This window comes from Magnolia sinica, chromosome 16, assembly GCF_029962835.1.
Source record: "Magnolia sinica isolate HGM2019 chromosome 16, MsV1, whole genome shotgun sequence".
Taxonomy (NCBI): domain Eukaryota; kingdom Viridiplantae; phylum Streptophyta; class Magnoliopsida; order Magnoliales; family Magnoliaceae; genus Magnolia; species Magnolia sinica.
This window is the reverse complement of record NC_080588.1, coordinates 17849773-17873007: the sequence shown is the minus strand read 5'-3', so window position 1 is coordinate 17873007 and position 23235 is coordinate 17849773. Positions and strand designations below refer to the sequence as shown.

Here is a 23235-nt window from a genome sequence, read left to right as displayed (position 1 = left end):
TGTACCAAGTGCGACCAAATCCTCAGCAGCCCGACTGCTCTTGGTGAAAGAAAGGAGAAGCCCTGATAACCGACCCTCCTTCCTCCAACAAACACAGGAGGGATCGGTGGTTCTGGGCCTGCGGTCGCTAGGAGATGGTCGGGTCAGAGCCATTCATACCTTTTGTTTCATGGGCTTTTTCCGAGCCAGGTGACTTGGCGTTTATTATTTTTCCTTCTTAGTTGGCTGAATCTCTTTAATGTGTCCACTGACCGTTTATGCTCCTTTAGACGTCCCCAAGTATCATCCAGGAGTTGGACCGAGCTCAGAGGCTCGAATCAAGGATCTGAGGGCGTTGGATCTGGAGACGAGGTCTTGTAAAAGACTTCTCCAACCAAAATGCCTTTTTTAGGCAGGCTTAGACTTGGTTCCGACAAGTACGACCCATAGCTGAGCATTAGTACTTGGCATAATTTCTTTTTTGTTTCGTTTGATGAAACTTATTGTATCTCGCTTCTGACGCAGAGATGTCTGAGGCTCGGCCAATCCTTTGTCCCCCTTCCAAGATGAAGGCTCCTCCTCGGGGCAAACCTTGGGTCGACACTCGGCCCTTGAAGAGGTAGAAGGTAATCTCCAAGAGCCAAGGGAAGGCTGCCCCTCCTCCGACCGTCATAGAAGTCGCGGACGAGGGTACGGAGGTGGCGGAGGTGGTTCCACCCGAGCCTCAGGAGGTTTCCGAGCCAGGACCTATTGCAGAACAGGTCTTTGAGAGGAGAGAGGAAGGGGAAAGGGATGAGCCCCCCAGCAGGGAGGCGGTCGAGGGAGAGAGGATGGACTTCCTTTAGAGCGTCGAAGGGATCCTCCATTGGGCGAGTTGCCAGAGGACTAAGGAGGATTTTGCTGGCCTCTTCGAGTCCTCCATGGAGCGGACGCTCGCCAAGATGACAAGGATGCTCCTCAAGGTAAAGAACAAAATATTTTGTTCTTCATTCGGCTTCTCTATTCGATGGTAATTTGTCTCCTTTTTTTATTTTATGTAGTTCACACCGTGTGCGCTGAGGGCCCGCGCCGAGCTGTCCAAGGTAGGGCTATACACAAACCGGGCTAACCCAATTAACTCGCTCAACTCTGCCCGAAAAAGCTCGACTCGGCTCGAAGAAGCTCGACTCGGCTCGACCCGGAACTGAGTTCGGTCCGGGATGAGCCATTTTCTTCAACTCGAAACTGAGTTCGGGCCGAGTTCGAACAGGTCCCAGTTCGGCTCGACTTGGTCCGAAACCCGACTCGGTCGTTTACATATATATATATATATATATATATATATATCCTAAATCCTTACCCTAACTATTTGAGACAGAAGTGAGAACGCCGCCTGACCCTAAACCCTAAAACTCTCTATCTCTCTCAATCTCTCTCTCCCTCTCTAATCTCTCTCTCTCAATCTCTCTCTTTCTCGTCCCTCTTGTCTCTCCCTCTCTAATCTCTCTCTCTCAATCTCTCTCTCCCTCTCTCTCAATCTCTCTCTTGACTTCTGGGATAGTTCACCCCTCATCTTTGAAGTGACAGTGACTCATCCACCTCACAGGTGTCATAGATTTATAGCAATTCTCGTGGGTCCCTTTGTAGATGGAGTAGGTCTGAAACTAGCCCGAACTCGCCCAATTGCTGATCGGGCCGAGTTCGGGCTGGACATGTTAGCTCGGTGACCGGGCCAGGCCGGGTTCAGGCTGGGTTTGACCGGTGACCGGGCCGGGCTGGGTTGAGCCCAGTTCGACTTGGTTCGGCCCGATGTACACCCCTAGTCCAAGGCCAACAAGCGCGCGGATGATGTAGAGGCTGGCTGGCTACCGCCGAGGCTCGTGTTGCCACTGTAACAGCCGATCTGGCATCGGTAATAGCGTCCCTTGATGAGGCCATGATGGAGAATACTCGTCTGGCCTCACGATTGGAAGAGGCTAGGGCGACATACGATAAATGCTACGCCGAGTACGTCTGAGTTGTGAGGTGGCGAACCGGATCAAAACGGAGACCAAGGCCGCTCTTGTCATTGTGCATGATAAGGCACGGGAGGAGGGATGGGCGGAGGCTGTGGAAGCCTTTCTCTCGTCCCAATCTTTCATGAAGGAGCGGGATCGTCTCTACCGAGACAGTTATGCTGAGTGCGTGAAGTTGATGAGGGAGAGCTTTCCTCAGCTCGACCTCTCTAGCTTCGATAAGAGCGGATCGAGATCCGGTGACTCGAGCGTTGAGGGGGATGCTAATCCCGAGGTTGAGTCGGCTGCAGCTGGTCCTTCGGTGGTCGTGGTTGATCCCGAGGCAACTTCCGAGGCTGCTCCTGAGTTGGCTCCTGATGAGTCGTCCGAGCCATAAAGTTGAATTTGCAGAGTAAAATTCTTTTCTACTCCCCTTTTTAACTTCAAGCATGCCTAGCGCCAAGCTTGAGAGCATTTGCAACCCCGGGCACCGCTGACCCTCGACACTTATGCATTTTGCGCCTTTCCTTCTCTATTAATGTAATAGCGATGTACATGATGATGTGTTCCTGATGTAAATCTTATTCTGATCAATGAATACACTTTTTCCTTGCATTCAATTGTCTGACCTACATGGTTACAAATTATTTGCATGTATAACAGTAGAACTTAAGCGACACTTTTTCTATTTACTGATTTAGGGATAGTAGAACTTGAGATGCTCGACATTCCAGGGATGAGGCAGTAGTTGGCTGGTTAAGTCTTCCAGTCGATATGTGCCAGGTCGGATGGTGTTTACAATCACGTAAGGTCCTTCTCAATTGGGCCCCAACGTGCCTGCACCGACCTCCTTAGTGTTATGAAATGTCTTTCGAAGGACCAAGTCTCCAACTCAGAATCTTCTTACTTCAACTCAGGCATTGTAGAATAACGACACTTGCTGTTTGTGGATGATAGTTCGGAGTCGAGCTTGTTCCCTACGTTCTTCCAGGAGATGGAGGTCGAGCGCCAGGAGTTCTTTGTTGTCTTGTTCATTGAACGAGCTTACTCGGGTAGTCGGCAATCCGATCTCAACCGGGGTGACGGCTTCTGACCCATATGCTAAGGAGAACAGGGTCTCTCCTGTTGCGGTCCGGGCTGTAGTTCGGTAGGCCCATAGAACTTTAGGAAGTTCCTCCACCCAAGCTCATTTGACTCGATCGAGCTTAGTTCAGAGATGCTGTTTGATGATCATGCTAACAGCTTCGACCTGCCCGTTCGTCTGAGGATGGCGTGAAGACAATATACGTTTCTGATCCCAAGGTTCTCGCACATCTCTCGGTACTGCTTATTGTCGAACTGTTTCCCATTGTCGGAGACGATGGTCCGAGGCACACCAAATCGACAGATGATGTTTTTCCAAACAAAGTCAGTGATTTTTTGCTCAGTTATTTTAACCAATGGTTCAGCTTTAGCCCACTTGGTGAAGTAGTCTATGGCAAAAACAGCGAACTTCGTCTGACCATTTCTCGTAGGAAAAGGTATGATGATGTCGATCCCCCACTGAGCAAAAGGCCACGGGCCAGCCATAGGGGTGAGCTCTTCGGGCAATTGCCGAGGGACTGTCGAGAACCTTTGGCATTTGTCACAACTCTGGATGAGCTTCCGTGCATCATGCTGGATAGTTGGCTAGTAATATCTTTGTCGTATCACCTTATGAGCCAAGGATCATCCTCTAGAGTGATTTCTGCAAATGCCTTCTTGTATCTCCCTTAGGACATAACTGGCCTCATCTGGTCGCAAGCACCTTAGCAGAGGTACATAATATCCTTTCTTATATAGTATCCCGTTGAGCAAGGTGTAATGGGCGGATCGGATCTTCAGTCGTCGAGCTTCGGCCCGATCTTCCGGTAGCTCGTCTGCTTCGAGGTAACGAATGATAAGATCAACTCAAGAGGGTCCCGAGTTAATCGGGAGTACGATCGCAGCCTCAGTCTCATCGATGCTCGGCTTAGCAACGTATTCGATCGAGACGGACCAAGGGATCTCATCTTCGTCAGTTGTAGCGAGCTTGGCCAGTAAGTTGGCTTGGGCATTCTCTGCTCATGGGATCTGGATGATGGTGCAGTGTTGAAAACCGCTGATAAGTTCCTTTGCTTTCTGGAGGTAAGCCTTCAACTGCTCTTTCCTTGTCTGTTAGACATCGGCTATTTGATTGATGACCAACTATGTGTCGCTGTATACGTCGAGGTGAGTGACCCCCAAGCTGGCTGCTAAACGGAGTCCAAGAAGTAGTGCTTCATATTTCACTGTGTTGTTGGAAGCTTGAAATCCGAGTCTCAAGGCATATTGCATGTATGTATGATTGGGAGTTTCCAGGATGACCCCTACCCCGCTTGCCTTGGAGTTGGATGAACCGTTGACGTAAAGTCACTAATGAGGTTGGGCCAAAAGGGAATGGTATTGGACTGTTTCGAATTCTGAGCGTCGGCCGAGCTTTCAGGTGGATCGACCTGGTGAGGATCAGCCACAATTGGCTCAGACTGCTGCGTGACTTCAATGATAAAGTCGGCTATTGCTCAGCCTTTAATTACTACTTAGGGCTTGTACTGAATGTCGAATTCACTTAGCTCGATCGCCCATTTAGTGAGGCATCCAGATGCTTTTGGTTTTTGGAGTATCTGCCGTAACGGTTGGTCGGTTAGAACAATAATGGAATGAGCTTAGACGTATGGTTGCAAGCGTCGAGAAGAGATAACTAACACTAAAAAGGTCGAGCTAAGAGTCCTAGAGGGGGGGTGAATAGGACTATGCCAAATAAAAAAATTTAATGCGGAATAAGAAAGAAATTAACAATGATAGCACTTAACAATTCAAATAGCAGAAATGAAAGCAACCTCAAATGCATAAGTATTGAGAGGTTGATACAGATGTTGTTCTAAGGACAACCTTACACCAAAAACCAATGGCTTATGGTAGGACAACCTGATTCCTAGAATGGTCTGTGTATCAAAATCTCAAACCGATACAGAGGAATAAAGAATAAAACAGAAATAAAATTTTACTGCTATTACAACATTCACCACATGTACTGAAAGTAAATTACAATCATTCACCACAAATGCTAGAAAAATAAATTACAATATTCACACACTTAGGTACATTCAACCATTCACAACTCCAGCAATTATAGGGGTTCGCTTGTGTGTACACCAACTGTTAAAAAAAATAGCCACACAACTACTCCACTCCCAATATCCTCACACAGTGGATATTGGCTTTCACTATAAAATAGGTTTTCCAAGGTTCACCTAAAACCTTCACAATTGTGTCCCCTACTTACATAAAAGAACCCCTTCTCCCCACTTTTGACTTCTCTGACCGTATTGCCACACTAACTTCCCCCATTCATAGAGCAATATCGAACGGCCTCCCAAACATGGCTGTGAATTTGACTGGGAAGAATGGTTGAAGTCAACAACCCATCTGCCAACCATGAGCTAGAAACCACAGGCAAGAGAAGACACTCCCCCTCCCTCTACATTAAAGAAGCCTCGCCGCAATAAGGCTAAGGAATTTCAAGAGAAGATAAAGGAGCATAACAAAAAGAGGCTTCAAAACTCTTGGGAGATGGTCCGAGTTGTCGAGGGTATCATGAAATTTGATAACCCTTACAAACAAGGCATGGTTGTGATCCCGTTAAATCTCCATCACCACCAGTCCATTTTCACTTGGTTTTCTTAGATTTTTGGCATGTGAATTCTTCAATCTTGGTCTCCAAAGATCCATCCCTTGCCTTGGTGATTCTTGAGCATCAAATTCATGTTTTTAGCACCCTTTTCAATCTAAGCTCTTAAATTCACCTTGTAACACAAACATGAGTAAAATAGAACATTAAGCATTATCATGTTCATAAAACCAAGATATAAATGGGGGATAATATGCAATATTTGACCCTCAACAGTTTTGCTATATGATTGGATTTTTCTACTTCTAGTTTCAAACTTTTGTTTTCCCTTTTCAATTTCTCAACTTTTGATTCTAAAAGCTCTATTTTCTTGATTAGATTTTCAAAAGTATTACTTTTAACAACAGTTCCTCTTCCATATTTGATTCTCTCAAGATCAAGCTCATCTTCCTCTTCAAGATCCTTGGGAATGACTATAGTGGTGGAGGCCATGAGTATTTTCAATGACTTTTGGTCTCCGTCACTTTCTGACTCACTCATTTTTGAGTTTGAGTCATCGGTGTCATCCCAAGTGGCTGCCATAGCTTTTCCCTTCGATTTATTTGTGGGACATTTAGTAGAGATGTGACCATACTTTCTATAGTTGTAACATTGGAGTTCTTTGGACTTGTTGAAGGATTTTCCTATTGGGCGCTTGTGGTCCAAATGTATCTCTTTGTTATTGTATAGTTTTCCACGATTCTTGTTAAAGAATCTTTTGAATCTTTTTGCTAGGAGGGAAACCTCTTCATCCCCATCTTCATTCTCACTTTCTTCTTCCTCTATTGTAGTTATGGTTTTAGAGGCTTTGAGAACATTTTTTTTGGATTTTGTGGGTGTTTTAAGATGTAATTCAAAAGTTTGTAGAGAACCTACCAGTTCTTCTACTTTCATCTCGTCAATATTCCTACATTCTTTAATGGTGGTAACTTTGGAGTTAAAACGTTCAGGTAGCGATCTCAAGATTTTTCTACATATTTTAGGTATCGGAATTGTCTCTCCAAGCCCTCCTATGGAGTTGCATATGATATTTAATTTTACCAAAAAACTCCATACAACTCTCATCCTCTTCCATTTTCAAGTGTTCAAATTGAGTAGTCAATAACTGCAACTTTGACCTCTTTATTGTGTTGGTTCCTTCATGGGTTGTTTCCAATAAATCCTATGCTTCTTTTAAGGTTTTACTCATACTAATATGATTGAATACCTCTTCTAAAACTACACAGTAAATAGCATTCATAGCTTTTGCTTCACTTCTTTTATTTTCTTTATCAAAAGCCGTCCATTTTTCTTTTGGTTTGGGTTTGGTGATAGTTGTGCCATTTTTTAATACTACTTGTTCAATCGATGGTACATATCCATTCTCAACAATTTCTCGAATATCATGGTCCAAGGATTGCAGAAAATAGTAAATTCTTACTTTCCAATATGCATAATTTGAACCATTGAAAATAGGAGGTCGAGAGACTGATGTTCCCTCTCCTTTTGCCATAATTCTTACTTCAGTTAGGATCTCCCTCTAGGTCGTTAAACCTTTCAAGAGGAACCTTCTCTGATACCAATTGAAATTGCGGTAGAACCGCTATTACTGAAGTGTAGAAGTATGTCCAAGTGTCCTAGAGGGGGTGAATAGGACTTTTCAAAAATTATTTTCTTATAATAATACACAATACCTAACTTTAATCAAAATGAGTAAGGCAAAGTAACTCTATGGCATCTAGGCCAATAGAGGGTCCAAAACACATAAGCTTACATAAGATTTACATGTGAAGAAACAATCATATAAAGATAGTGTATGTGATAGTGTGTGGGATGTGATTTCTATCACTACTTACACATTTACTAAATCATGCATCATAATAATCATTTGATAGACATAAACATAATTAGATCAATGCACAAAAACCAATCCCAGAGACAATCATATATAGTGGTTCGGCTACTTGCCTACTCCACTCCCGGTGGACGCATTCTTACCTAGAGTGTACCGGATTTCACTATCTAATGGTTTTAAATCAGGTTAACTATGAACCTTCACAACCTACACAAGGTTAACTAAGGGACCTACACAAGGTTACCTTAGGTGCCTACACAAGGCGACGAGTCCTACACAAGGACACACTTAAGAGCCTATACAAGGCAACTTATACCTACATAAGGCTAACACGTCCTACACAAGGATAACGTATTCTCCCGTCGGAGGCCTTATAAAAAGGTCTTGGCGAGTTTATCACTCAAACTCTGAATTTCAATCCTACACAATGAAAGGGCTTCAGACTTAACCGACTCATTATACTTACAAATAAGTGAGTGAGTCCCCTTTTTGCACAATGTGAAGATCTTCTATGTTGATGAAGAGTCTTCAGCTCTCTTGAATTGCAACCACTTTTGATGCTTCGATCAATACTCTGAGGTTGTGAGGTTTAGGATTTGGTTATTCTTCTTTATTTAAATGATATAATTTAAACACATAGAGAAGATTTCCATGAGCTAAGCATTCAAGAGTTTTAGCACAATGATTTTTCTATGAAGGATGTTGCTGAAAACTCAATGACTGTTAGAGTTCATGATTCAATCCAAGCAATTAAGATAAGAGTAAATGCTTATGCAAAGGATTAAATGATGAACTTTAATAGAAAAGAGGGAATGAGGATGTGGGTATTTATCTTAGCAACAACTCTCTCAAACTCTCTTAAATTTTAGCTCATTTTACAAGATGTAAGCCATGTATATTTATAAAGTTGAAGTCCCAAAGGTAAAAAAATGGGGAGGAATCTAATATTGTCGATGTCATCGAAATTTGAATTTTAATGTTATCGAACCTTCTCCGATTACATCGACTTCCTACATAAGATATTCATTTGGGTGTAGGATAGATTCTTGTCTGATCTCGTCGAACAAGCTTCAATGTCATCGACGTCCACTTCGATGCCATCGAGGGATAGTTCGATGCCTTCAGGATTCTTTTTGAAACATACACGATGGTTGCTAGACAATGTTGTCCCTCGTTCAATGTAATCGAACAGACTTTTGATCCATTGAGATTGGAATTTCGATGACATCGAAAGGTCTTCGATGTGCTCGAAGAAAATTAGATTTCCTTTAAACTTACTGGACAAACCGGTGTTAGTTTTGATGTCATCGATTAGCCTTCGATGTCATTGATAACTTACTCTCGATGCCATTGAAGCAGGTTTGATTACATCAAGGAGCACTTAGAGTATTTTTGTATTTTGGAAGATGTAAGCCCAAGTTCGATGCAATTGAAATGCGTTCAATGTCATTGAACAACATTCGATATAATCAATAAATCCCAGCATGTTTTCATTTTATTACTAGACTATATGGACTTGTATTCGATGCAGTCGAACAATGTTCGATGGCATCGAAGATGTCCTCTATTGCATCTCGATGCAATTGACAAGTCAAATGTTTTACCTATTTGTTTCATACTTCCTCCAATACTCAAAGTGCAAAGAGCAACCCAATCTTACCAGAAGTTTTCAGAAGAAGTTGAGGGCAAGTTAGGTTCTTATAGGGGCATTTACCTGTCAGGGTTTGTTTTGGGTAGATGAGGCTTAGTTTACCTTATAAGCACGATCGTATGCCTTCATCTTGAACTTCATTTCTTTAACTTGGGGCTCACTTGATTGACAGACTCAACACTCACGTATATTGACAAACAAGGGCACTTTCAAGAACCATTTAGGAGAGATCTTCTCATCTTTTCCCATTCATACCTTATTGTTTCAAACCTCCTCCATTTAAAGAAAAAAACACATTAGCCTAGCCATCCCATCCCTCCACTAAGGAGAGGAGAGAGCAGTAGAAAAGAACCCAACCCAGGTCAACCCAACCTAGCCTAAACCTTAGCTACCCGAGTTACCAAAGCCTTGATCCTAGCCACTTGATCCGATCCTTACGACACAACCGTTCACCCAACAATCCATTCTAAGATTAGTTTTGTCCAGTCCTTCATAAGACATCGTGTAATATTCATTCTTCTCCCAACCCACTTGCTTATCATATCCATTAGTATGACATCTCATACATAATATTTTCCACTTGGTTAACTTGAGTGTATGCTCTGCGGCTTGCTGAGTTCCTCAAATATTGCCCATTAAAAACTTGCGTTGATAGGTTATTTCACTCGAAGAGTAAGTGAGCCAAGGCATATTTATCTAGCCCGAGACAATGCTTAACAATGATGGTGCATTAAACACAACATTCTATACACTGCATACATAGTGCGCAAAAACTAATCTTCATCAATTCGATTTATCCTATGAAGTAGAGACCGTATAATTGTAAGCGCAAAGTGAGTACCTAACACCTTCCCACTCTATAACCGCGGTCCCTTACCTAGAATTTCCAGTCATAGATCAAGGATTCATTTTTAAGATCGAGAACCTTCGAGTGGTCCCTTTCTATAGGGTCTTACCGACTATGGAATCGGAGTAATTGGCTAGTGGTGACTCCTGTAAAATTTTTATATATATCACATGTACCCCTCTTTTCATCACACACATGCTAGAAAAGCGCCACGTGAGCGCGATTCCTCCTCAGGGAACCAACGTCCACACTCCCCCAACCCATGTCTCTTCATCTTCTAGCTCCAACCATGGCCTCACATCTTCCAAGCTCCAACTAATGCTCCATTTCTCTCTATCTCTCATTACAAGCTCTTCTGATCATTGCCTCCAGCTAAATTGCTGGATTTTCAATGAGATCCACCTCGAATCTAATGCCATTCTCTGTCTCTCTCTCTCTTCAATCAGTAAAAAACTTGAGCTCAAGTTCAGGTTGGGCATAAAAAATGGGGTTTGGCTTGGGCTTAACTATTTTGGCCCATCACAGGCCCAAGCAAGACTCGACCTACCTTGAACAATAGGGCGCGGATTGCATACTGCCCCACCATGGCCTAGTTAAAGACAGATGATCCTAGTAGGGCTCTATGAGGCCCATTGTAATGTATGTATTTTATCCACACTGCCCATCTATTTTGAAAGATCATATTAGGGGCGTGAGCCCAAAAAATGAGGTAGATCAAATTCTTCAGTGGACCACATCACGAGAAGCAAGGTGATGATGATGTCCACCTTTGAAACCTTCCAAGGGCCCATTGTGATGTTTATTTGCCATCCAACCTGTTCCTGGGGTTAGACTGACCTAGATGAAGGGAAAACATAAATATCAGCTTCATCTAAAACTTATGTGTCCCCATGCGGTTTTCAATGATAGCCATTTCATCCCCACTGTTTCTTGTGGTGTGGTCCACTTGAGCCTCACATCTATTTCCTTTTTGAGTTTATGATTTAAAATTATTTTTCAAAATAGATGTACAAGCTGAATAAAAGATACATATCAAGGTGGACCCAACAAAACCTCCACATGGACCGCAAGAATTTCCAGGAACATTTGGAACATATCGTTTTGAGCATAATACCCAATTCGTGTCGGGGCTTGGAGAGTGCTTTAGAATGGCCCTGACCCGGCCTGATGATACCCCTAATACCCAACGTTGAAACCTTCCGGAGGCAGACGGTATTGTTTATTTGACGTTCAGCCTGTTCGTAAGGTCACGTATACTTGGAAGAAGACACAAATATAAGCTTCATGCAAAACTCCAGTGGAAAATTTTTCAACAGACCGCATTTTAATCCCCACTGTGTGGTCCACTCGAGTATTGATTCTTTTTTAATTTTGAGCACATGTTCTAAAATAATATAAAAAAAATGTATACACCGTGTGGATGAAAGCCGAACGGCACGCACGACGGCCCATCGGAGCCCCCGCCTCTCTGGAGCTCGGAACAGGCTGGGGTAATACCTAATCCGCGTCCATGTAACTGGGCACGCGGTTTCTTCTAATTAATAATAGAATGGCGTCCACGAATGAAAAAAATTCCTAAAAATAAAATAGGATGGTAGTCCACAGGACTACGCTTTTCCCACCATGCCACTCTAACAGGTGGTTTAACCTGAGTTAATGCGACAAACGTACCTTTTTCATCGTAATACAGAATTTCGGTGCATGTTTGCTCCAATCATGCCCAGCCACCGAAGGCAAATTCTGACCTGGGCTCCCAGATACTTCATGGCAAGCCTCCAATGTGGTTCGCTGCCATTTTAGAAATGATGGTGATTAATCTCCCTCATCCATGAATTCATTAATAACCATCCAGACCATGTAAGTTGCAGGGGAAGCGGATTGGATTGGATCCGACCCTAGGCCGCACCTAGCAACGTCCGACTAGATTTGTGTGGGGCCCACTGTTATGTGTCTGTTTATCCATGCCGTCCATCCTTTTTCTTATATCATGTTAATATATGAGCTCAAAAATAAGGCAGATCCAATGCTCTACTAGACCACACCAAATACTAAGCTTGGCTGCATTAAACACAAGAGCCATCTCTACTATGGTCCGCTAGAGTGTTTGATTTGTCTTATTTTTGGGCCATACATTACATGAAATGAGAAAAGGGATGGACGGTGTAGATAAACATATATGTCACGGTGGGCCTCCACAAGGATCTAGTCGGACGTTGCAAAATCTGACTGGGTTGGAGGCAATCTGCTTACGGTTTGTGGGGCACATTGTGGATAGGACATATCTTTAAAATAGTTTTTTTTTTTTAAAGGCAATCCACACCATCCAATTGATGTCTACCAAATGTATGGTTAGAAGCAGAATAACTATTAGTTCGTATTTCAAGGAAAATCAGATGGTTACTATAAGCAATTTGGACGGTCCGTGTTACCGTGCAACCACGCCATGTATATGGGTTGATGATGGACATGGACATAGATCGCATCAACGGATGAAGAAATCCGAAGAAAATTTAAAGATGGTAGGATACTACTGGCCAATGTCAAGCGTATGTTTTATGCTCCATCAAAAGTTCTTTCAGTAATTTGGACGGCCTGGAGACCTACGCCATAGCTATAAGCTTTACAGAAACCCTGCGGAATGCAAAGGTATATTCGTCAGAAAATAGTGTGTCCGTATAGAAGGTTTAGTTTGGGAAAGTAGAGTCTTGGAGCGCTTGGAAATGACGGTGGGCAAAATGTGGCCTTTACAGTCGAAAATTTCTTGGTAGCTATTAGATACCCTCCTGCGTATATCCGTACAGAATGGATTTCGCAACCCTATGAATGCAAGGGTATTTTCGTCTGAAAATAGTATGTCCGTACAGAATGGTTTAGATTGGAAAAGTAAACCTCGGGAGCGCTCCTAAAAGACGGTGGGTTTTACAGTCGGAAATTTCTCGGCTGGCAGCGAGTGATAGATGATACGCGGGCACTTTGGAATTCCTTTGAAGTTGAACACATGGAATACAATGCATGTATCATGAAACATAAATTAAGCATGTTTGGTTATCTGACAGTCGGACGGTGGATATTTATTTGACTGCTAAAAATAAAAAAATTCCAGAGGTTCTTTTTCGACCAACAAATATCCACGAATCATGGGATACAATTATTCAACCAAGATGATCTTAAGGTTGTGACTTGGATACAATATTTTTTTACAATATAGTCGGTTTTATTTTAGTTAATATATGACACGTGTACCATTCCTGAGTGCCTGCGTATCAAGCGTCACAGGCAGCCTGAGTATCGAATAACATCGTTACCATTTTGGGTCCTGCGCTCTCTCTTTTCCCTCCCTCTCTCCCAAGTGAAATACTCGGGAACTTTAGCAAAGCGTGATGGATGATACGCAGGCACTTAGAAATTACTAAGGAACTGCATACGTGGCATAAAAGTAATTCAAAATAAACGGACTAAATTATAGGTACCACTTTAGATGTATCATGAACTGAAAGTTACTTTTATCAAGTTAGCTAACTAGTAGATTGCTGCGCATTCTTTGGTCGGTTCAAAAAGAAAAAGAAACCAACGGTCTTATTTGAGAAAAAAAGGCCATCAATGAATTAGAGGTTGGGATCGTTCAACCAATTTAGTTTTAGAGTGTAACTCAGGACAATTTAGTCGGTTTAATTGGAGTTAATATATGCCATATGTAACATTTGTGAGTGCCTGCGTATCGAGCCTCGTAGCCATCCAGAGTACCAAATTACTGCCCCTCGCTCAAACCTGCTCTCTCTCCGTCTCTCCGTCTCTCTCAAACCGGCACTCGCTCCGGCACCAATGCGGACGGCACGCCCGAAACCGGTACGTTCTGTTCTTTTTCTTCTCTTCTTCGTCTTCCTTGTTCTTTCTTCTTCTTCTTCTTCTTCTTCTTCTTTCTTCTCTCTTGTTCTTGTTCTTGCTTTCTTCTTTCTGTCTTTCTCCATGTTCTTCTTTTAGGGCTTTTCATTTCGACAAGTGGGGTCCACGCCCAACAATCCAAACCCTTATATGTTATGGGAATCACTGTGTATGGCTAATGCCACCACAGTTTCTTCCAGATGGAAGAATCCCATCCCTTCGGCTAAAAAGAAGAACATACGAGAACTGTTCACATCCAGCTAAAAAGAAGAAGAAGAAGAAGGCCGGACGCGGATTAGGTGGTGTTGCGAACACCGCCCCCAGCAGTGGTGTGTTGATGTGTTCGGCGCTGTGGGACCCAACATGATATATGTGTTTTATATCCACGCCGTCCATTCGTTTTTACAGCTCAATTTATGGCATGAATTCTAAAATGAAGCAGATACGAGGGCGCGGATTGGGTACTTCCCTGCCCGTCCCGAGCTCGGGACAGGCTCGGGCTCTGAGGGCCACTGTGTTGTATGGATTTTATCCACACCGTCCATGCATTTTGCCATTTCATTTTAGGTTGCGGGCCGAAAAATGAGGCAGATCCAAGGCTCAAGTGGACCACGAAATAGGGATTAAACTCTTACAGTTGAAAACTTCTTGGGTGCCACAGAAGTTTTGGATCAAGCTGATATTTGTGTGTTCCCTTCATCCAGGTCTCTATGACCTTATGAACAGGTTGGATGGTAGATAAACATCATGGTGGGCCCTAAGAAGGTTTCAATGGTAGGCGTCATTAGCACCGCCACTTCCTGTGGTGTGGCCCACTTGAACCTTGGATCTGCCTTATTTTTGGATGCGTAATGTAAAATGACATGGCAAAATGCATGGACGGTGTGTATAAAATCTATACATCACAGTGGTGCTTAGAGCCCTAGCTTGTCCCGAGCTCAGGATAGGCGGGGAAGTACCCAATCCACGCATAGATCCAAAGCTCAAGTGGACCACACCACAAGAAATAATGGGGACTGGGGATAATAACACCCACAGTTGAAACCTTTCTGGGGCCCACCGTAATGTTTATTTGTCATCCAACCTGTTGATAAGGTCACTCAGACATGGCTGAAGGGAAAATACAATTATCAAACAATATCCAAAACTTTTGTGACCCCTAAGAATTTTTTAATGGTGGGTATTTAATCATCACTGTTTCTTGTGGTGTGGTCGACTTGAGCTTCAAATCTGCTTCATTTTTGGATTCATGTCCTAAAATGAGGGTCCAAAACAGATGGATGGCATGGATATAAAACACATACACCACCTTGGGCCCCATAGCACCCAGCACATCGACACACCACCTCTGGTGGTGGTGTCGGCAACACCACCTAATCTGTGTCCAAGAAGGCCAAAGCTAGGATGTTTCGATCTAAGACTTTTTTTTTTTTTTTTTGCATGGTGTTCGTTGTGATGAGGCTTATCATTTCAATAATGTGTATTAGCAAGATGTGGATAATGGGCCCCAATTGTAGAACACATGATTGTATCAAGTACGAGTCCTGAGTTTTTCCAACCTGGATTACAAGATCCCAATCCATAGATTTCTTGGCATTTGCCTAAAATGGAGACACTTGAATAAACCACTTGAGGATGTGGCCAATCACTCTTACCTTGCTGTATTTGGTCCTCCAAGCTCAGTGATGGGTCGGATTGAACGACGGGTTTGAACCCTTCGATCTTGTTGAGACTTTGACAGTATGAGCATTCATGATTGAGCCAAGTCACTAGGAGACTTATTTGTGAGTATGGCTCGGTCTCGGCTCAGAACCAAATTGCTGAGTCAGCTGATTTGGTGTGACTCACTATGACACGAACTGAGTCGCTCGCATAGGGAACGATTCTTTTTTTGTAGAAGGAATGAGGTGAGTTTAGTACTTGCGACCTTTTGAGGGTTGTCAACAGGTTGAGTCCTCTAGTACCCATACCTGTGCTAATATGGTTTGGGTCTTGTTGGGTCTAGGTCTAGTTCTAGAAGACCCGAACCTGGATCTAATTAGGTTCAGGTAGATGGGTAATCATTGAGTCTTTGAATCTAGGTTTCAAGTTGGGTTTGAGACAAATAGGAGCAGTTACATTGTTGTGGCCACCTGAGAAGCCGTTCAGATTTTAGCATGTGTGTCGCATTGGAAAGACACATTTCGAAGGTTGAGCTTGGGAAGAATCTCCTTCAAGAAGATATCAGATGGAGGCAAAGATCTAGGGCAATGTGGCTTAAAGAAGGGAACAACAACATCAAATTCTTCCATGTCATTGTGATCACTAGAAGGACATTGTGTTATCAGTTTAGGGGCAAACAATGAAAGAGTGGAAGGCAAGGATGATATTTATGACTTCATGATCAACCACTCTGAATTGCTTTTTTTTAGTTTTGCCTGGATGGAACATATCAAGATTAGATAATCTTCCGTTCAATCAAATCAAATGTTTGGAAGCAAATTGGTTGGTGAGGAATTTTGAAGAGGAAGAGGTTCTCGAAGCACTCTCTAGTCTCAATCGCAATAAGGCCCCTGGTCTAGATGGATTCCCCATTGTATTCTTCGTTTCTTTTTGGGAGGATGTGAGGCTGGAAATCGTGGTAGACGCTTGCATTTCACGACCAAGGTAGACTCTTTAAGGATTTGGGAGCTTCGTTTGTTGCTTTAATCTGAACCTTTGAAGGACACGGGGCTATCCGCCTTATAGGGGCCCTTATAAGACCCTCGCTAAAGTTCTTGTTTCCAAGCTTCACAAAGTGTTGGACAGTATTATTGCAAATTCTCAAAGGGCTTTTTTTACATAGAAGGTAAATTTTGGATGTGACCCTTCTCGCTCACAAATGCATCGATTCTAGGTACAAAGAAGGGAAGCCAAACATCATCTCTAAATTGGACTTGGAAAATGCCAACGATCTTGTGGATTGAAGCTTTCTTTGTTACATGAGGCATATGGGGTTCTAGTCAAAGTGGTGTAAGTGGATATGGTAATGCATTAGTTCAACACATCTTTTGATTCTACTGAATGGTTTACCCAAAGGTTTCTTTAGAAGCTCAAGAGGCCTAAGGCATGGAGATCCTTTTTACCCTTTCCTCTTTATGATTGTGGCTGTAGGAGATGGTTCTATGCAATGTTTTAAATATTGACGATATCGGCTGATATATCCCACAATAAATATTGTATCCCGACTGTGCGATACGAAATGCACATGTAGTGCCGATATATCCCACATGTTCGATCCAATGAGCATTTTCAATTTCCGATCCTTTTTTTTTTTTTTTGTTGAAATTATGTTAAATTAGTATCAAATGGTTATAAATCCATTGGTTCTTCATGTTTTGCATAAAAAATCATGGAGTTGGAGCTTTGATTTCGATATCCATTGGTTCTTCGTGTTCTCCATTTTTTTTTTTCGAAATTTTCCTTCAACCAGCTATCAATTGAGACTAATTTCAAAATATTTAGGAGTATTTGATGAAATGTTCATCACATACACTCTAATTTCAAAATTTGCGTGTAGTTAGTTTGATTTGAGGAAAATTAGGGAAAATTCAAAATTTTCCCAATTTCTCCCAAATTTCTTGCAGTGTTGCACTCCAAACATGAACTCAAGCATGTATGAGGGTTGGTCTACTGATTTGTTAAGTCCTTGTCAATTTTCGGAAAATAAAAATCATTTTAATTAAAATTTATTAAAATATCAATTTGAATATAGTTGCATTAGTTCAGGAGTGTTTAGGAGTGTTTGATGAAATGATCATCACATGCACTCTAAATGTTATGCATTCAATTTGAATATAGTTGCATTAGTTCAGTTAGACAGCGCAAACCTATTATGTGCACTTCTTTTTTGAGATGTTATTATATAAAAGTTTCCCAATATTTCCCATGTTTCCCAAAAAGTGCGATAAATTACCCGATACAGACAATATATCCCGTGTGATAACGCATCTGTATCCCAAGGATGTAATACGTAATGCAATACTGATATTTCGAACACTGGTTCCATGTCCTATATGTATCTGTATTGAGTGAAAATGTGGTTTGGGCCTTGTCATTTTACAAAAATTTCATCTAATTAAGGAAGAGATCGAGGATTGCACCTTATAGGCCCCATCCAACATTATGGAATCTTGCTTTCTGATCTAGATACTTGGGCATGGAATGTTGATTCTATGGTTGGGTTATCGGTCTAATCATTTTGTTCCGCTTTAGCTAGTCATCATCCCCCTGGTCTCCTCCACATCCCATCTCTTATTTGGAAGTATATAAGGTCCTCGGTGGGTCCTAGCCTTCGCATGCTTGGTTGGTGAAAACAAGGTTCACACGATCAACAATCTCAACAAAAGAGGGATGTGTATTGCGAATGGGTGCCTTTTGTGTTTTGAAGGAGGCAAAATTGGTGAATCATTTGTTCACTCATTGTCCTTTTGTGCATCATATTTGGGGAAAGTTTCTTTCTATTCTTGAGGTGGTGCCGGTAATGCCACAATCTATAGAGAAGCTCATGAGGAGGGTAGCAAAAGGACTCCGATTGTTTGGCGTCTATCTATGCTTGTAGTGTTTTGGGTGGTCAGTCAAGGCTTTCCATGATTGTGTCCTCCTGATGTGATGTTTCTCAAAGTTAAGTGTCTAGTAAGGGCCTATTTGGTGTTGCTTCTAAAAAGTAACAACTATAGAATTGATTCTCAAGAAACAATTCCAGAGAATTTTTTCTTGAGAATTGTTTGTGTGAAAAAGTGTGTTTGGTAAACATACATAAGAAAAATAATTTCCCCATGAAGGTTTCAATGGTGAGCACTCAATCCCCACCGTTTCTTGTAGTGTGGCACACTTGAGTCTTGGATCTACCTCATTATTTGAGTCATATCCTGACATGATATGGTGAAACAAATGGATAGAGTGGATGTTGCACGATCATCAAGGTGGTCCTGTGCAGTGTTCGAGTTGTCGGTATCGCTACAAGTTTCGCTAGCCAGAGATAAAGATATGATATCGTTATTGCTGATAATATCGCCGATAACCGGAAATATGGGGAAAAAGAGGAAAACATGGGGAAAACGATGAAATTTTTCAGTGAAACTTCAGGATATGCCTGAATACACATAGTTACATATTCAAGAATGAAAAAATCATTATTAGAATGCATTAAATAATAAGTTGGGCCCACCGTGAAAATAAGTGGTTTATCCACACCGTCCATATGTTTTTTCAGCTCATGTAAGGAGTTGAGCCCAAAGTTGAACCATATCCAAATCTCAAGTGGATCATACCACAGGAAACAGTGGGAATAATGATTTCCATCGTTGAAACCTTCCTAGGCCCTACAGTGATGTCTATTTGTCATCCAAGCTGTTAATAGATTAACTGTGTAGATATTTCCACCGTTGAAACCTTCGTAGGCCCTACAGTGATGTCATCCTTGGATATGATTCATTTTTTGGATAATGCTCTAAAATGATCTCTAACAATAGATTAACGGTGTAGATATAATAAATGCATCACTATGGGGCCCATGTAACTTTGATCTCCTTTGAACCGTTCGTACAACTCGGAGCTCAAGGAGCGTCGGTGCTCGTCTTCGCACGAACACGTACCTACAGCAGCTATATAGCTGGTGTGAGGTACAATAGCCAATCCGTGGAAGTGACGTCACCAAGCTCTGTGGACCCCACCATGATGCATGTATTGTATCCATACCGTCCAACCATTTGTAGAGATCGTTTTAAGGCATGAGAAAAAGAATGAGATAGATCTAAAGTTCAAGTGGACCCACCACAGAAAACCATGGGATCAGTCACACCCACCGTTGAAACATTTATAGGGCCCACCATGATGTAATTTTTAGATCCAACCTATTCATAAGTTAACAAAGAGATAGATGAAGTGAAAACAAAAATATAAGCTTGATCGGAAACTTCTGTGACCCCTAAGAAATTTTGAACGGTGGATGTCACTGTCCGCACTCTTTTCAATGGTGGGATCCGCTTGAACTTTAGATCTATCTCATTATTCTTCTCATGCCATAAAACGATCACTCCAAATGGATGGACGGTATGGATACAACACATGCATCATGGTGGGGTCCACAGAGCTTGGTGACGTCACTTTAGTAGCTATTTGGCTACTGACCTTGTTCGTATCTAATCCGCGCCCCTGCTCAACCTGTTATGTAGCTAATCCGCGCCCCTGCTCAACCTGTTAAGTAGCTAATCCGCTTCCTCATGTTGGGGTCCATGTGGGGTCCACCATTATTTATTTATTTCATCCACTCCATTCATCTATTTTAACACATAATTTTATGGCTTAACCACAAAACGGAAGAATATAAAAAACTCAAGTGGACCACACCACAGGAAATGAACAAATGGTGGACATTTAATCACTACTGTTTTCTCGTGGTGTGGTCCACTTGAGTTTTAGATCTACCTCATTTTTTGGATCAAGCTCTAAAATAATATTTAAAAATGAATGGGAAGCATGGATACAACAGATGCATCATGGTGGGGCCCACGGAGCACCGACCTGCATTGTCAAAGCCGGGCGCGGATTGAGTAGCGAGACTGGCTATTGAAGTGACGTCACCAAGTTCCGTGGGCCCCATCATGATGTATGTTTTATATCCACAACTTCCATCCATTTGGGGAGATCATTTTAGGGCAATATCCAAAGATTTGAGTTAAATCCAAAGTTCTAGTGGACCCCAGCACAGAAAACAGTGGGGACAGTGACGCCCACCGTTAAAAACTTCTAAAGGCCACAAAAGTTTTAGATCAAGCCAATATTTGTGTTTTCTCTTATTTCATGTCTTTTTTAACTTTTGAACAGGTTGGATTTCAAATAAACATTATGGTGGGCCTTAGGATAGTTTCAATGGTGGGAATCATTCTCCCCACTATTTTCTGTGATGAGGTCCATAGCAGATTTTTATCTGCCTCGTTCTTTGGCTCATGACTTAAAATGATATCTCAAAATGGATGGACAGTGTGGATGGCACATACATCATAGTGGGCCCCACGAAACTTGGTGACGTAGCCGACTTGCTACTTAACCTGTTAGTATCTAATCCACGTCCGTCAAAGCTGGAGCCCGATCCCCAATTTCAACTTAAACACCAAAAATCCCTCTCCCTCAACCTGAATTTTCAAAAATTCCTCTCCTTCCCACCCATATCTTTGGATTTTCAACCCGAAAACCCCTCCCTCATCCCCAATTAAAAAAAAAAAACCTCTGGCATCTGACAAGGTCTCGCGATTTTCATCGGCGATAACCAAGTATTACCGAAATCAATGATTTTTTTATTTTTTTATTTTTGTAAACTTTTTTTCGATTTTTACGTATTTACGCAAGGATACAGTCGATATTCTCGGCGAGAATCCAAATTATCGACAATATCGAAAATTTCGCCGATATTCCGTAGAGAAACGAAAAATTGGGGTTTCGATTTCGCAAGTGCAGCGACACCGATATTATTGGCGATATTTCGATAATATCGCCGACAATTTAAACATTGGTCCTGCGGCATAGGGTCATAGGAAAGTTTCGTCTGACTAGCTTCTCTAGAGATGGGATTTGCTAAGCCCGCATGCATGTGCAATACAACTCATGTACGCGCCACACTTTCACCATCATGGCCTGTGGGTCCAAGATTCAATCCATCCAGTCTTTTCATTACTCTTAAAAAAAAAATTCAAGAAAGCAATTTCAGTAAATGACGATCCTAGCTTTAAAATCTTTTGAGGAATAACAAAAATTTCATTAAAGCATAACAAATTATTACAAGGCATCATCCCAAATACAATGAAGAATAAACACCCCGAGACTCCCTCAAAACAGCCCCATGATTCAACCCAAAAGCCTTATATGCACACACCCATTCAATAAGGGCCTGTTTGGCTTTGCTACAAAAGTGGGTTTTTTTTTTTTTTTTTTTGTGATTTTGATTTTGAAAAACACTTTTTCAGGTTTGAAGTGTGTTTGATTAACCACTTAATTAATCAATTTTACAAATACAATTTCCCAAATTTGCGCTTTTCTCCACAGTGCCTAGCCTCCTGTTTGCTATAGTGACTTTTGCTTCTACGAACTTGTGAAAAGCACTCATAAAATCGAAGATCTCTCTCCTTTTCAAGGTATTCAATAACAGTAACGGTGGTTGTAACAGCCACCGTCGTTACCGTTTGGATGTATTGGCCTCATAACGGCCTTTACAGGCCATTTTTTCTATAATAGCACCATAATGTGTAATAGTTCCCACCATTGTTGTTACATAATGGCCATTACATAACCATTTTTGAAAACCGTGCTCTTGTTGGAAAGTTTGTTAATTGCACACACATGAAGAGCCGTACACCTCCATACATGTGCTGTCATGGCATGTAGGTTTGAGATCAAATCCATCCATCGGTTGTTCGGACCATGTTTTCCCTAAAATTAATCTGGTCCACTCAGAAGGTGGTCCCCAATATTGGAAACAAGTAGATGGGTTAGAAACTAAAACCAAGTGCTTTAGAGCCGCGTATTTGTTTTTCAAACTATTTATTATTATTATTTTTTTAAAGCAACAAACTGAGAATGCATTGAACGAAAAGAGGACGGAAACAAAGGACAAAAAAGAGAGAGAGAAAACAAAAAACAAAAAAGAGGGGAGCCCATCTACTGAGATAGCAGAAGGCACCTACCCACCTAAAAAGCTAAGATCAACATCTTTCAGATCCTTTACATTAACAGCCCATTCAAACACCATCTTTTTAGCCTTAGAACCCACAGTCTTAACAGAAGAAGAAGTATCATTGAAGCATCTTTCGTTCCTTTCTTCCCAAACAGCCCACCAAATGGCAAGGATGGCCATGCGCCAGATGATAGAATTTGGTTTTCCAAGCTTGAGACCGTTCCAAGCGAACAACGTCTTAGCGGCTGACTCAGGAGAACACCAATTGACCGAGAAGCACTGACAGAAATCTGCCAAAATGGAGGAAATGAAAGAGTAATGAACCAGCAAATGATTCACAGATTCCGCCTGACGCATACAACACAAACAAATATTGACGATCTGCATGCCTCTCTTAGCCAGGTTATCAATGGTAAGAATTCTATTGCGACCCACCAACCACCCAAAACATATGTACTTAGGAGGAACTTGATACTTCTAAATAAACGGCGTAACGTCACACTGAGACTACATTATTGGATAGATTAAGGCATAAAGGGACTTGACAGAGAAAGAAGCAGATTTCTCCAACGGCCACGCAATGCTGTCAGGCTGGGAGGTAATAATCTTTGATTTAGAAATGTAATCCTGTAGAGTTGTGTACTCATTTGCTTCGCTTTTAGTAAGATTTCTAA

The 23235-nt window shown here is 41.9% G+C and overlaps 1 protein-coding gene across 2 annotated transcripts in view; it reads left to right on the top strand.

The window, feature by feature from the left end:
• The first annotated feature begins 13660 nt into the window (after positions 1-13660).
• LOC131228522 (uncharacterized) overlaps positions 13661-23235 on the top strand; it is a 77504-nt gene continuing 67929 nt past the window's right edge. The window contains exon 1 of one of the 2 annotated variants that reach the window (XM_058224218.1): positions 13661-13836. In XM_058224218.1, the coding sequence (XP_058080201.1) occupies positions 13676-13836 (161 nt within the window). In that variant the 5' untranslated portion in view covers positions 13661-13675. The remainder of the gene's footprint in view (positions 13837-23235) is intronic. The other variant, XM_058224219.1, reaches the window with a different exon arrangement.